The following is a 16,077-nucleotide window of genomic DNA, read 5'->3' as shown; positions in this document are numbered from 1 at the left end:
GTCAGTATGAAAAATATTTGGGTTTTTTCTGAGTGTCTTCCTTAGTGTGAATTCAGCTTGATAATACTGTGCTTGCAGAAGGTGATGAATGCAGAGTTTGATGGGGCAGGAGGCAGCCCCAGTCAGCTCATCCATTGGAGTTCTTAGGTGTCTCCAGTTAAGGGGATTTTGGTGTTTTAACCATATGGCCCATAACTCAGCCTTATCTCAGCAGAGATTCACTCCAGGTTTGAATCCCCCTGTGTATCCTATCAGGGAACAGAGCCTGGCAAAAGTAGAATTTCATTCTGCAAAGTCTTTACGTCTCCTCTTCAGTGTTTGGCACAAAGTTTCCTGCTGAAATCCTGAGCCTTTCTGGTCTTTTATCCAAATCAGACACCGGCTGCTAAGTGTAATGAATGTTAACACTTGCAGAAGTTGTTGAGGATTAAATGTTTAAATCCTTCACCTGTTTACTCAAATGTGCCTATGTTGAAGCCATAAGAAAGATGATAAATCCACAAGCTCTCTCCCAGTTTTTAACTGTGCTAGAGTGAGTTTTGATCAATTCCCTGAGACAGGTGATTCGTGAGACCCTTGGCATCCCGAAAACTTGGCTGCCTTGCTGCAGACAGACAGAAGGCAAGATGCTTGCAGTCAGCAACTCTGGCATAGCACCAGAGCTCTTCAGTCCTGAGAGGAGAGAGCTCTTGGTCTCCTGAGAGCAGTATCTGCTGAGGCTCTTCTTAGTCCTGTTCTGTATCAAGCAGTACCTAGCTGCTCCAGTGATGTGGAAGTGACAAATCTCATTTAGCATGCACCAATCTGACTCAGAAAGAGGATTTCTTTACTCATCCAATGTGTAAATATGTTGGTGATCAGGGTGTGTTTAATGCCCTGACAGATTCTTGCTTTTGACTTTCTTGCTCTGCCATTCTGATGTTCCAGCCCTCTGTTAAAGGAGAGGTGATGGGGCTTGTGGCACTTGTGCCTTGCTCTGCCTGAGCAGTTGTTCTGCTCCTTTGCAGATGATCTGTTTTGGTAAACTGCTTCCCCTGTTGGTTTTTTTTTAACCTTCCCTAGCCTTGATCAGTGTATTTGGTCATGTGAATCTGAAGTAGTGTGATACTTGCCCTGGCTGAGTGTTCTTGTACATCTCTTAGGTTCATACAGGATCTGAGTTTCTACATAATGATTTGGGGTCTTCAGGGTTCAGGTGTGCAGGTGTTTTCCTTTGCTGCCAGGTGCAATCTTTGAGTTATGTCACTGGTGCATTAATAGTGACTCTCAGCACTGTTTCATCCTCAGAGGAATGTTGGATCTGGCCTGTGAGGGTTTATTCCAGCAATTGAAGGTTTTTATCCTCTTCTCTACTGATTGTTGAGAGATGCTGTCTTATTTTAAAGCAAGGTTGTCATCTTATTTAATTTTTCTTTTTAATGATTAATTCTTGACTTCAGGTATTTCCACTCATATTTAATAAGTAGTGACTGACAATTAAAATTAGTGTTGTTGGTACAAGACTTGTGTGGTACTCTTTGGTCATGACAGTGCTGCATTTGAACTTCTAACTCTGAAGTTTTCTTTTGACAAATGTAATGAGGCCAAGGAGCTTTGTGTGGCAAAGAGAAGAGGATACAACGTGAGGAAGACAGGCCCATCTGTGTGGTTCTGTTTGGAAGGCTTTGTGGAAATAAAGCAAACAAACTGCATCCCAAGACAGCAATTATCTTTGTGTACTTGCACGGATGAGGAGGAGAGAGAAGCTTAATTGTGCAGGTGTAATTGAGGTGGTGCACAGTTATCTTGTGGGCAGCTCACAGGACTGAGATGTTCTGAATTGTGAGTTACCAAGTCAAGCAAGGAACAGCTGTGCAATTATTAAAATTAATCTTCTGCTGCTTTTGTGAAGTGAAATAGAATTTAACATGAGGATGGGTTTGAGAAATGAGAATTTGTTGCAGTTTTAATGCTGGTTATCACAAATTTGCATGTGTAAAAACAGAATTTTGAGGAGTAGCTAAGGGGTTTTGCGTGTGCATTCACAGAAATAAATTGTTTCAGTGTTGTTCTGCTTGGAGTGCTGGAAACAGCTTTGTTCTGTAACAGAAAACACGACTGTCCAGAGAGTGTAAATTACTGTGTAGAGCAACTGCTGAATTATACATATACAAATAACTGCATCAATAAAAGGATTTCTTCAGATTCATTCTGGGTTTTGGATACTTGCCCATTTTATCCTTTCATTCAGTTTATGGTTTAGAACAGCAATTAAAGCAACGTAAAGTCAGGAGAGGCACTTTTAACATTAAAAGCATTAATTGTACAAGACTAAGTTCAGTCTCCACCTCTGGTTGCTCTTCTCCCCAGAGCTCAGTTTAATTATCAGTCCCTTTGGGATGACAGCAAGTTCCGTTTTCTCCTGACTTCTAATAGCCTATACTTCAGCATGACAGCAGAAATGGTTCAATAACATCACTCAGTGCTTTAGATGAAAGATTTTAAGAAACATTTTGTAGCGATTAGAACCACTTGCTTGACAGAGCTAACTGCAATACTGAGACAGTAGCAAACCTGTCCAGGAAAGAACTGTAAGGCAAAAGGCTGCTGCTGGTTTGAAAAAATACATCTATAAGAGGGTGGTTTATGGCAATATCGATTAAGAGTAGTGTTTAGAGTATGCTTGTCTGAGCATCAACATGGAAATGTAGTGGAGCTTGTCAGACTTGCTGAAATATATCTGTGGTCCCTGCCCAGGCCTTGAATGCCCTTAATTAGAGTTTTGGTTTGTTGCAGAAGTAGCAGCATTAATGAAGATCAGTGTTTCCTACTAAATGTAATCCAGCTCTGTTGTAATTGCTTTGCTAAGTGACCAAAATGAAAGCAATCTGTTTGATGGCTTGCAGTTCCTGTCATCGTTTCATTGCTGGCCAAACAAACACTGTGCTGGAGTCCCATCACGGCTGAGAGCTCAGCTATGGTTAATTTTCAAATTACTCCAAGTAAACTATTGAAAACACTAAATATGCTGCCCCAGTGATGTTTGTGATATTAAAATGTTTGCTCATGGCTGAAATCTGAAATCTCCATGTTGACTCAGAGTTAAGTGTTTAAATGTGCCTTTTTTTTCCCCCTTCCTTTGTCTCGGGGCCGTTGTGTGTCTCAGGGGCTACGATGACCCCATCGAGACGGAGATGGTTGAGGAGAGGATCCCGTACCTGCACGGGGGTTACGCGGCGCCGCTGGCGCAGCCGGAGCGCGGCAGCTTGGCCAGCATCGACCGCCTGGGCAAGCGCTCGCCCTCCATCGACAGCATCCGCAAGGACCCGCGCTGGAGGGACCCCGACCTGCCCGAGGTCATCGCCATGCTCAGCCACCCCATCGACCCCGTCAAGTCCAACGCCGCCGCCTACCTGCAGCACCTGTGCTACGAGAACGACAAGATCAAAAAGGACGTGAGGCACCTCAAGGGCATCCCCATCCTGGTGGGCCTGCTGGATCATCCAAAGCCCGAGGTCCATCGTAAGGCCTGCGGGGCTCTCAGAAACATCTCCTACGGGAAGGATAACGAAAACAAAGTGGCCATAAAGAACTGTGATGGGATCCCTGCATTGATCAGGCTGCTGCGAAAAACAAACGACATGGAAGTCAGAGAGCTAATTACAGGTCAGTGTCTGATTTCCTTAATGGATTAGGCTTTAGAACAGTTCTTTCAGCTCCAGAAACAAGAATTGCTGGAGATTACAGCACTGAAGGAGAATTTAGATCACTGGCTGCAGCTGTTCTGTAGCTGCACCACGCTTGTGGGGTGAGATCCTGACACGTGCCTGTCAGGAGGGGATCGAGATCATCTCTGTGTGTGTGTGGTGCACTTGGGATTCCCTGGCTGCTGAGGGGTGGGTGCTGCTCCCTGGGTGTAGCATGCAGTACCAGGTGCTTGGGGTACTGGAGCTGAAATGAGTTACAGCTGCTCCATTGACAGGTAATTTGCAGTGCACGTGCCCTCAGTGCGTTATGAGGTAAGATAGGCTGAGCTAAATCTTTCCTTGTTAATCTCTTATAAAACAATCCTGCTGCCATGTCCCCACTCCCTCATATTTAGGGGGCCAGTCAGTCTGGTCAGGAACACTTCCAGCTTGGTACTGAGGACTCTGAGGCTGTGTAAAAGTTGCAGCTTCTGGGCTGGAAAACTCAGATTTTAGGAGCAGAGGGTCTGCTTTTGCTAATCTGGACATGGATTTGTTTGTTGCTAAGGTTGGAAAAAGGAGAATTAAATTTCAGGTTATTGAATTTGTGCACACTTGCAGGGAGTTTTCAAACACTTACAGCTCCATTATTTAACCTGTTTTTATTTGAACTTAGTCTTGGGCATCATCCAAAAAGAGCAATAAAGTATATGCCAAGTTTCAAAGTTCAGCCATTAAGTGGGAAAGGGTGGAAAAGTATGTCAGCTCTTAAAGTAAGGAGAAAGATATTGTTCTTCAGTCTCCCATAAATCATGAGGAGTGAAATGGATTTCCCTTTCTCTTCTCAGAAGCCGCAGGGGATGTTTGGGTGGAGACCAGAGCAGTTCCGATGAATTTCTGTGCCAGAACAGAATTTGTCCTGAAAGCTTTGTGAGGATGAAAATGGGTCCAGGGCTGAAACTGTTTAGCTGCCTTATCAGTGTTGGCTTGTGCAGGTAGACCCTATTGCAAACATTGATTAAGCCATTAGAGGTAAACATCATAATTCTGTAATTTCCTCAAAAATTATAGTAGCTCTCTTTAAGTTCTTACTGGTAATCATCATTCTCTGAGATGAACAGTGGCCCTGGGTGTTGCATCTGTTCTTCCACAGCCATTACAGGCTATTTAGCAAACTAGGTCTAAATATACAGTGTTGAAACTAGCAGGGATATTTTTCCAGCCTTTTTCCAGTGAGCTGGCAAAGGAGAGCTGTCTGTTTTGTCGCAGAACCTCTGAGTAGCACGTGCTGATTGTGCTTTGAGAGCTGTCAGTGCTCTGCCTCAACATGGAAACTCTGCAGGTGGTATTTATATTCTATTTGTTGCACTCATTTAATGCGACGACAGACTTTATTTTTTTTTAATAAAGAATATCTGTTTATCTACTGTTCTAGTTTAATCAACACTCATTTCTGGAGTGCTGAGAAGCAATAAATTTATTTCCTTAGATTCAAGAAAGGAGAAGCCAGTCTATAATTTACTCTGAAGGAATATCATTATAGTTCTAGGTAGTAATCAGTCACTTCTAAGATGGCAAAAGCAAAGTGGATGTTTTTCCTTTTCACTGTAAATGGCAATTGCTTTGATTTCCTGTTGCTTAATTAGCTTTAGAGTTCAAATGCATTTTATTTGGCAGCAGTTTTTTCCAATTAAATGTAGTATTTCTGTTCCACCTTGGCTTTTGTTACTTAGAGCTCTTTATTTCCCCTTACTCAAAAACACCAGGAATACTAAGGGCATTAACCTAAACAGATGTCCAGTAACAGATGATGTGCATTTAATCTCCACCTACCAGGAATAATTTCATTCCCCTTCTAAAATGATATCACCAGATCCAGTGTGAGACATTCAAGCATCAGCACAGAAAAGAAGAATATTCCAGCAATGCCTCTGTGGCTGGTGCTGCTGTACTTGCAGTCTGTGTTCAAAGCTCTGGCTGATAATGTGGAATTGTCCATTTGTAAAATGAGCTCCAAAAGTCAGCAGACAGAAACAAGAGCCAGCTTGAAGTGCAAAGGGAGCATTCAGGCAGGGCTGCTGCAAAAGGACTGGGTTCTGCAGCCTCAGAAATTCAGGTCACAATTCCAGTGTTCTCCTGGCAGCAATCGTGACTTCCTATCTGGGTGCTTTTCCCTTGTGATAAACCAAAGCCTACCTTTGCCATGAAAGTTTTTCAGTTTGTCTGGAGTGAAATGTCTGGGGACTTCATCAGCAATGCATTAGGAAAAAGAAAAAAATACAACAGCATACAGCATTTGTGTTTATTTCTTTTAAGAGGCTCCAAATTCAAGTTTGGTATGACACATTGATTTTTCTACAGTTTAATCTTTCTTTAACTCAATACTGGCTGCCTTTCAAAAGCTCAGTGGTAATCACCAGCTGGTCATCCCAGCTAAGGACAAATGATAAAATAATCCTACTTTCCAGAGAGATTCAAGTAATTTAAAGAAGTTTAAATAATTCAGTTGTCTGAATTCAAGAGAAGTTCTAGGCTTGAAGTTTTGTTTCTCTGGCTGTGAAACTCTGCCTGCAGGACAGGAGGTACCTGGGTGCACACAGTAGGACGCCCTGTTTGAGGCAGGGCTTTCAGGCAAAAGAGATCTTCCTTAGCATTTAATGTGAGAGTCAGTCCTTGACAGCTCCATGCCTTCTCCTTTGCTTGATCTGGTGCAGCAGCCACAGCTGGGTCTGGTCACTGTGAATGGAGTAGGGGAAAAGCCACACCAATGAGTTAAAAATACCCAAGAGATGGATGCAGCATGGAGGGAGAACTCAGATGTGTGGCATCAGTGCTGAACGAGTGAGTGTGGCTGTGCTGGGAGTGTTCCCTTGAGCACTTCCCAGGATACACCTTTGGAGAAGTCAGACAACTGTTCTGACATTGAATTTTGGAAGCAGGCAAAGTGTACTGATACACCACTGCTGCCAGATTAAGCCAGTCTGTAGATTTTTTTCTTACAGATAGCACTGGTTTTAGCAGAAATTAAAAAACTTTTTTGGGTTAGTGCCATCATTGTTTTACCAGGTGTTCTTGACATACCTGCAAATGATGTCCCTTGAGGTCAGAAATCTGTGAAGTGTGCAAAAACTGCCTGCTAAACTCAAAGATACATTCATAAAATACCACAGATCTCACTTCTCTTTCTTTTTGAAATGTGGAGTTACAAAATGTTTCCTAGCTACTGCACTGAGAAAAGCTTGATTTAAGTGTTGGACTGTCCATAAGTAAATCATGAGTAGAGTTGTGTTGAGAAATACTCCACAAAATTCCTCCTTCATTTCTTTCTAGGCTTGCAGCTGTACTGCTGTACTCTCAGTGGATCATTTTCTTGAGAAAAATAGAGAAATGAGGATTAAGCTGATAAGGAATTAAATCTGCTCTGATTGGGAAAGCTACAAAAGTTTTATCTTGAATGATAAGGTTTTTGTGGAGGAAATGTTCCCATCAGATATGCAAGACCAAAATTCTATTACATTCTTTGAAAAGCAATCAGAAATTGGTAGCTTTAATGAATAATTTTGTTCTTTGTGAGAACGTTGGAGTAATTTTGTTGTTTAATGACATTGCACTGATTTTAAGTGGTGCAGGACGTGATTCTTCAAATTGGTTATAATTGAAAAATGATTGACCTTCAGAATGCTCTGCAGATGAAATATTTTGATCTAATGCTCGAATAGCAACTTGCAGATAAATCAGCTTCTCAGAGCTCCCGTCCCTGGGCGCTGCTGTGTGCTGAGGTCCTGTCTGCTGCTCAGGCTCCTCTTTGGAGAACTACCCTGCTCTCTTCAGCTTGCTCATCTCAGAGGAGCTTTCTCCTTCCATTTTCTGTTCCAGGGCTGCTCTGAAGAAGGTCCTTGCCCGTGGTGTGTTCTGTCACACACTAGATCACACTGAGATGCTCAACTTGACTACTTAAAGGAGCACAGCTCCAATCTTCAGGACTTTGATACAAACAAGTCTGTCAAACACATGTCCCCTGGACCAGCACACAACAAGAATTCCTCGGGGAATATATTGCAGAGTGCTTATTTTCCCAAGTGGTAAACTATGTGGTATGGACCACAGAAAAGGAATTAAACAGCTTCTAGTTTCTTGGTGATGTTGGATTTTTTTTAAAAATAAAAGCTTGTAGTTATTTTCCCTGCTTCATATGTTGAAAAATCAGGGCTGATGCTTGAAGCTAGAAGTACATAAGTACATTACTCACAGTATTTATGAATAAAATACAGATTGCTACTCATCATGTTTATCTTCTGAAGAGCAATACTTCATCTTTTTCTACTCCTAAAGCTCATGCAGTCTGTGGTCAAAAAGGCCAAGGCTTGTAGTGAAAGTGCATGGAAAATTTAGATTTGTGCTGCTGTGTTAGTGACACCTGTGCACCTTGTGCTGCTGTGTTAGTGACATGATTTCTCCCGAGTGCTGTTCATTTGAATTGATTAGAGTTTTAAAAACAGTGTTTCCAGCTTGTTGAAACATTTGTGTGTTATGCTAATAGTAAAAGGGAATGATATTTAAAGATGGATGTCAAATTTACAGCAATTTTTTCCCTCCTATTTTTTTGTGCTGCTACATGCTACAGTTGGATCTGAATTTGTTCCCTTAACCTAAAGGCTGTCACTAGCAGTGACTTTTCCATAGAATTTGTTTTCTCTAGTGTAGAAAGGATGCTTGGATTTAGAGCTCTTTGTTTCATAATTTTGAACAAGAAAAGTGTACTGTCAGTGTGTTTATTTTCTATATCCTTTCCTGTGAAATATTTTCCCCATGAAATCAGTTTTCAACCTGAAGTTTTTTCTCTGTCTGGAACCACAGGACTCCCTCACCTCTGTTTATCTTTTGCTACATTTAAGTGCTGTGCATTTTCCCTTGCTAAAGGCTGTTCAACAGAGGGATTCCTTTGGATTTCCTTATGCAACCATCAAGGAGAATATTATAAATTTAAGTGCTTTGACCTTTTGAATAATTTGAAGTGTTTGCACTAATTTTTTTAATAGTAAGGCTGTCTTTTATTCTTCTTCAGTTTATTGTTTTGTATGAAAGATTGTGAAGATGGGAGGCAGATGAGAAATTGAAATCTTGTAAAATGCTGGGGGAGTTTTCATCAAAGAGGGTGGGGGAAAGGTTCTGTGTAACTCCAGTTCCCTTTGTCTGGTAGTCTCTCACTGAGATTTACAGTCAAATTGTGTTTGCCCTAAATAGTTAATTGCTTAAGTTACAGCCAGCCCCCTTGATAAAAATTCTGTGTATGTAGAGGAGCTGTTCCATAGGGGCAGGTGGTTCTCCTGGTCAGGGTGGGGTTACAGCATCAAAGCTGGTGCTAGATGGGCAGGTTGGTGCTGCAGTCCAGTCAGAACTCTGTTGAATCCACAGTTGCATTTAGTCTCTTGAAATAACCTCTGGTGAATGAGAATATAGGAAGAGTTTGGAGGTGGTGATTTTATTTTACATGCTGTGGTTGAAGGTATTGCAGTCCAGACACAAATCTCTAAGTCCTAAAACAAGCAAAAGGTTTTTGCACTGGTAATATTTCATACGCTCCTGTATTATTAGAGTTCTTGAAAATTTTGTAGGTATTTTTGACTTTTTACTTATTTATCTGCCTAGTTCTTCTTAAGCAGTAAAATTTGCCTCTGTAGTTTCACTCTAGAAGTAACAGGTTACATCACTGCTCCAGGAAAGATTGAAAGGGACTGAAACAAAAGGTTGCACTTCTGTTGTTGTGTTGTGTTTTTTAGATGTATACAGAATTAGGTGGAGATTTACAGTATGCACTGTAATCTGCACACGTCCATAGTTGTGGTAACACAGGGACCTCAGGTTGGTATTCGATCCCTTTGGGAAAGATTCCTTGTGTGTTTTGGGGAATCTGGGTTTTCTGTTTGGGCTGTCTGAAAATTTTGCTAGAACTGACACTTTTTCTTGGAGACCAAAAGTGTGTGTCTGGCTCCCTCCAAGTGTTGTTACTGACAGTTCTCAGATGGTACCAGGCTGGGTCTATGCAGAAATTCTCTCTGAAGTGAGCGTTCTGTTTCAGTCCTACTCTGATGAGTAATAACTGTCAGGACACTGATACAGGTCTGCTGGGAGGCTGTATCACTTATCTAACACTGGGTATTTTGCAGCTATAAAGCTGTTGCTCTGTTATTCGCTTTTGATGTTTGACTTCTGTCTGCTTTGGCTCATAATTGAAGTAAAAATTAAAAGACAGTGGAGTTCTGGTTTCCAGCTTCTTCAAGAAATCATATGTTTGTGGCACCAGGAGATTTGAACACAGATATTGCTTGTGACAGGAAGATGTGAAAATAAATAATAGAGAGGAGACTTGAATGAAATATTATCTTGTGTAGAAGATAAGCATAAGATCAGTGATCCTCCAGAAATTCATCTCTCCTTGGATTTGCTCAATATACTTTGCTTCACTGGATGAATTTTTACTTTTTGAGGCATAGTTAGACTTGAAAGTGTAACACAATTTGTATACAGCAGAAAAATCCTATTAATCTCCAGTAGTACATCACTTTTATGTTCTCTGTGTAGGGCTTGATGAGTTCAACACTATCCATGTCTTGATAAAAGTGCTTTCGTGCTCTGTTGAAGAAACTGTGGGATTTTCCCTAAGCTGGTTCTGGTCTGGCATCTCATCAAGTTGCTTCACCTTCTTGTTTAGTTTTTGATGTAACTTTCAAGCGCTTCTCTGTGGATCCTGTGATTTTCTTTACCATACAGATTGAATACAGTTGTTATTCTCTGGTTATTTTATAATCCCCTGCAGGTACCCTGTGGAATTTATCCTCCTACGAGCCCCTGAAGATGGTCATCATCAACCACGGCCTGCAGACGCTGACCAACGAGGTGATCATCCCGCACTCGGGCTGGGAGAGCGAGCCCAACGAGGACTCCAAGCCGCGCGACGCCGAGTGGACAACGGTCTTCAAGAACACCTCTGGCTGCTTGAGGTAAGGCACAGCTCTGCATTGTTTCCCCCATCGTTTCTTGGGGGTTTCAGTGAAGATTTTGAGCTGCTGACTATTTAGGATTCTAAGTGTTCCTTCTGAAATTTCTTACAAAGGAGCCTTTTCTGGTTTCATACTGTGTTTGCAATTCTGAAAGCACCTTGAGAGCAGGACAGTTCATGCTAAAAGCTGGAGTCAGGAGGAGTCCTAATGCAGCCTGAAAAACCTGAAGAATCAATGTTCCCTAAGCACATTTTGCTTTTCTTTTGAGAAAAAACAGTTATGCTATTTAGTTTAGATTCTTCAGCTTTGTGATGAAGTCAATTAGTTCGAATAAAAGTAATAAAGATTTGGCATTATACCTTCTCTTTCTCTTAAATGTATTCCTGTCAGATTTATACTGATTAATGCATCTTCAGAATTTGGTTCATTTCTGTTTCTTGGGCTTGTGGTCTCTAAATTGTAATAACTATTCCCCCAAGTAACTTGACAAATGAAGAAAGTAATGAAAAGTGTTCTGGAAGGGCCCATTACTGAAATTATTTGCAGTCCCACTGGAAGCTGAGGTCCTTTAAGCAGACTCCAGACATCATAGGTTTTTACTTACTAGTGTCTCATTTCTAGGGATGTTCTGCAGGAGGAAATTAGTCATGGTGAGGGAATAAAAGGATTATCTCAATGAATATGAGATTCTCCAGTAAGTATAGACAATAAATTGGTCATTAGTAGACTAGCCTAATCCACATCATAAAATTTTATTAGTATGTGGATCCACTCAAAGTTCTGTACTCCAGGGTATCTCTTGGTTTGTTGATCAGTTGGGTTTGGGCTTTTGCGGGTTTTTTTGGTTTTTGTTTAATTTTAAAGTAAGGCACTGGGTTTACAGGAAACTCAGACTTCTTTTGGACACTGTGTTCTTAAAGCCTATGAAGAAGGATGTGAAACATGATACTAAGATGTTAGAGAATTTAAACTTCTGGTATTTCAAAGTGGTCCTGGTGAACCCTGTAATGCATCAGGCCAACTCCCAGTGAATGGTGGCTGCTCTGCTGTTGAACAGGGAAATGTCTTTCAGTCCTCTCATCTCCAGTCTCTGCTGTCACAGTCAGGAGGGACTTAGTGCTTCCTTGTGGAAAATGTGAAGCTTCCATCAGATGTGAGGTGAGGTGATCTCATGCCTGACTGAGGTAGATGGGGATGTGAGAGCAGGGAAGGGTAATCTGGAAAAGGTAATCTGTCCACGTCTGTGCTGAGCCATGGAGACAGCAGCCTCCTGCACAGGAACTGAGGAGAACTGCCCTGCTGTCTGCCCACTCTGTGCAGTGAGGTGAGTGAGCGCAGGAGCAGGTGGGTGTGAGCTGCCTTTCAGCTGGTTGTGCTTCCTGTTCCTATGTCAGGGATATAACACACACTGTTTGTGGAGCACTTCCAGATCTAGGGGTCTAAATGGGCATATCAAAAGTAATTAACATTAAAACTGTTGGAAATTATTTTGTGTTGTGTGTTGAAATCCTGTGCAGCTCATCTTTAAAAGCAGCAGCAAGATGTGATAGTTAACACCAACAGGGAATAAATTGTTGCAGCCATCTGTCTGACAGACATCAGTGTTTAAAAACCCCTTTGCCTACGCTTCTCTCATTGACTCAGTAGCTGGTCCTAGAAATTCAATTTTCCACGAATGGAGCTTATTGCAGGCTGCAAACTGTTCACCAGTTTGATATTTAATTGGGAGGTTAGGCCTCTTGATTATGTGCCAGCCTCCCTTTGTCTCCTTTGGAAGTGAGCCTCAGGTGTGAGCTGTGTTGTCTCCCAAAATAAGTGGAACAATCTCTGAGCCTCTGAGGTTTCAGGTGTCTTTGCAGTTTAGGTATCTAAGCAGAACACAGGCACTGTGCATGCAGCATGACATTCATTTCAGTATCATTTTTTCAGTTAATGAAGTTTATCAACAGATGTGGGTGAGTTTGTTCCAAACTCAGTGATTCACAGCATGAACTGCCAGTTAATTACTTGCTGGTTTTTTTTTTTTTTTTTTTTTTTTTAACACTGCTTACTCATCTTTACTTTGTTCTTAATCTAGGTTTCTCCTTTGATAATGTGGAGCCATGGAAACACTAGTTTCAAAATAATTAAAAACAAGTAATTAAAAAAACCCACACTACAATTATTTAGCTTTACCTCTTCTTCAATTCCTGGTCCATCCCACTTTCCTTTCCAGTCTTACCCATTTTCCCCTGTGTCACTTTTGTCTCTCCCCCCTCACTTTGGGGGTTCAGGTGCTGGTGTGTGTGCAGGTCTGAGTAAGTTGGGGTGAGCTATGTGCTCACCTCGGCCCAGTGCCTCAGGGTGGATTTAGAGCTGCATTGACAGCAGGACAGTGTGATGTGGCAGGCACCTGTGGGATGGAAGGATGGTTCAGCTGCAGGGTCAGTAACTGGGGCCAACCCCTGAGCAAAGATCTGTACCTGCACCAGGGCTGGGGATTAACTTACAAGATAAGAACAGTGGTCCATGCACTCTGCCCTTGGCTGGAGCTGAGGTGGCTTTCTGTAGCCAGATTTACCCACTTGCTGAAGTAACAAAATTCCCACTGTGATGCTGGATACTGATTTAGGTTTGTGTGGCCACAGGATTTGCACCCCTGCTCACAGTTTATGATCAGAAAAGCCTTTCAAGAAAGCTGCTTTGCCATGTTATTTGTTCTGGGGTTACCTGGGACACTCAATGGTGCCCACTCCAGGCTGCTGTAGCTGACTGCTCACACAGAGAGCCAGGGGGAATCCAAGGAGGAAAAGGCCACTGGTGAAGGTCTATATTGACTGTTGTTTATTTAAAGTCAGGCCCTCTCCTGTGACTGTGCCCATTGTAGGGGTATTTTGAATCCTGGTATCATCTGGAACATGGCTGATGGGTTCTGTGTGCCATCTCACTCTGCACTTGACTTGCCAAAAACTCTGCTCAAAGAAATGTTTGGGGGAATCCTGTATTCCCCTTTAGAAATTTGGAAGCACATCCAATTTGCAAAGTATGATCTAATAATAAAATTGATTGGATGCTCTTTTATAATCTTGACCACTGAAGCTTTCAGAAATGAGTGCAGGTGATGGTAATTTTGTCTTCGTTCCCATCCTGAGATCAGGAAAAAGATGCTTCCTCTTACATTGCTGTGTTTCCAAGGGTAGACACAGTATGATGAATAGATCTGCAATATCCATAATCACTTTACTGCTGCAAATGGTCACTAGCCTTGTGAGGGATGCTGCCCTGGGTGTCATTTATAAAACAGGGGTGTTCTTGTATCCTGTTGAAGCTGATAAAAGAAACATGTATGGTAGAAATCTGGAAATGAACAGTAAAAGACAAAGCAAAGTGGATTTTTGGTTATGAAGCAGTAGGACTGGGGAAGAAGCAAGGAAGACATTTGCCTGCCATAGGAGAATCATTAAGTATGTACAGATGTTCCTTCATTTCATTTACAGTGCAAGTTTTATGTCTTCACATTGTATTTTATTCTTTTAGGTATGTAGAGAAGGTCTCTTCTAGTTACTGCCTCTTTTTTTTTTTTTTTTTTCTTTAAACACTTAAATCCCTACTGGGATTTGCAATCCTGAAGCATTTATCTTCAAATTGCACTCCTGGTGAAGCAGTGGAATTATTTGGTGCATCTTCATGAGGCAAGTTCATGGTTCTTCCTAGAGCTTTTACCCAGACATTGAGATGCTTCAGGAAAAGAGTATGAATTGAGCTCTTATAGGAAAGATGGATCTGTGGTTCATGAACACCCAGGCAGCTCCAGAGACCTTCCTTGGGTCTCCTGGTTTCTCCTAAGGTGCTTCCCTGCTTTGCATGGAAATTGCTGCATCCGTGAGTCAGAGCACTGTTGCAGTCACATCATCTTGTTAGTTGTCTGTGGAGATACCCACCATGATTCCTAGTTTTCTGGAAGCAGCAAGGATTTTAATGGTTTAAAAATTAAATTCATTCTGGGCTTAATTGCTAGTTTCTGCCTAATTGCTTTTAATTCTCTCTTGGATTTTTTCACTTATAAGAGGACAGAGTAGAACTTAGTTCCTAAATTGCCAACTTTCTAGCCTGATTCCTGTGCTAAACTGACCTGCTGTCAACAAATGTTAAATGAATTAATTTGCATAGCAAACAGATGCAAAGTGCTCCTTTTTCCAGGGGTACCATCTGTAGTTGCAGCATTTCTTGTCAGTTCTCCAAGTACACAGAAATTCGCATTCACAAATATCCTCAGGGTTCAGAGCCCTGGCCAAGGTGTATGAACACAAACAAACTGCACCCACCTGACTTTCCCTAAAAACACACATTCTTCAGCTGGAGATTGCACATAGCAGCTTGTCCAACATCAGCCCCTGAGAAGGGAAGGGACAACCTGGTGGCTGGAGCTGTACCAGGAGACTTGAGAAGTGTGGGTTTATTTGCTGGTGCGCTACTGCACTGACATAATTACAGGCAAGATTAATGGTATAAACCTTTTTGTGGTCTAATTTTTAATAGCCCTGTCTCCTTCTGGCTTTGGTGAGGCTGCTAAGTGCCTTAGGGGATCTAGACTTCACTGATCTTCAATCTTCTGTCTTTAATGTGGGACTGGCACCTCGGTATGTACCTTCCCTGAAGTTGCTGTAAATACCAGTAGTTCAAGGATTTGAAATGGTTCATCCTACAGACTTCAACTGGGAAAAAACAACTTCTGTAGGTGTAAATTAAAGGTTTGGTCCATGGAATCAACACCTGATAGGTTTGGTAAATGTGAGACATGATGCTTGAAGACATGGTGTAAAGACTCAGGGAATTCCGAGCCAGAAATATGCTCCACCAGGTTGAGAAATTAGTGAAAGTATCTGCAGATTCCTCTTAGGTACTTCAGAGGAAAGGAAACTGCAAGAGCTTGATGGTAAATCAGAAATATTTGGGATGTGTCAAATCCTTTTTGTATGCAAATGTTCTGAGCCTTTTTCTGAGGAGGACAGAGCATTATGGTACATGCCTGTACATCTTGTGCTGCAAATGTCACCTGCAGTGTTTCAGACACAGGTAACACTGTGAGTCCTCATGTCTTTATAGTTCAATAATGTGTATGTACCCAGACACTGCCTGCACCCACTGTTTGGAGCAGGAGTGTGGGTGTGTCTCTGAGGCATGTGGAGGTAAAGAAGATTTGTCAAGCAACTTGTGGTCTTGTTTGGGCAGAAAAGGTCTCTGTCTTTGACCCACAAACACCTGTATTGAGTGCACCAGTGATGTTGGTGTGCCTGTTTTTTCTTCCCATCTCTGTGTGCTGAATTTGAGGAACAAAAAGAAGTAAGGTCATCAAAACCAGGTTCTTATGCCCTTCTTTCTTATTAATGATTAATGTGTGGCTTTTCTCTGAAGAAGAGTGCCTGGGAATT

At 41.9% G+C, this 16,077-nt stretch overlaps 1 protein-coding gene across 10 annotated transcripts in view; it reads left to right on the top strand.

The window, feature by feature from the left end:
- ARVCF (ARVCF delta catenin family member) overlaps positions 1-16,077 on the top strand; it is a 246,616-nt gene that overhangs the window by 171,950 nt on the left and 58,589 nt on the right. For all 10 annotated transcript variants that reach the window (XM_063173445.1, XM_063173446.1, XM_063173437.1 and 7 more), the window contains 2 exons: positions 3,146-3,645; positions 10,483-10,666. In XM_063173445.1, the coding sequence (XP_063029515.1) occupies positions 3,146-3,645; positions 10,483-10,666 (684 nt within the window). The remainder of the gene's footprint in view (positions 1-3,145; positions 3,646-10,482; positions 10,667-16,077) is intronic.

This window comes from Melospiza melodia, chromosome 20, assembly GCF_035770615.1.
Source record: "Melospiza melodia melodia isolate bMelMel2 chromosome 20, bMelMel2.pri, whole genome shotgun sequence".
Lineage (NCBI taxonomy): Eukaryota > Metazoa > Chordata > Aves > Passeriformes > Passerellidae > Melospiza > Melospiza melodia.
This window is presented reverse-complemented; position numbering and strand designations above follow the sequence as displayed.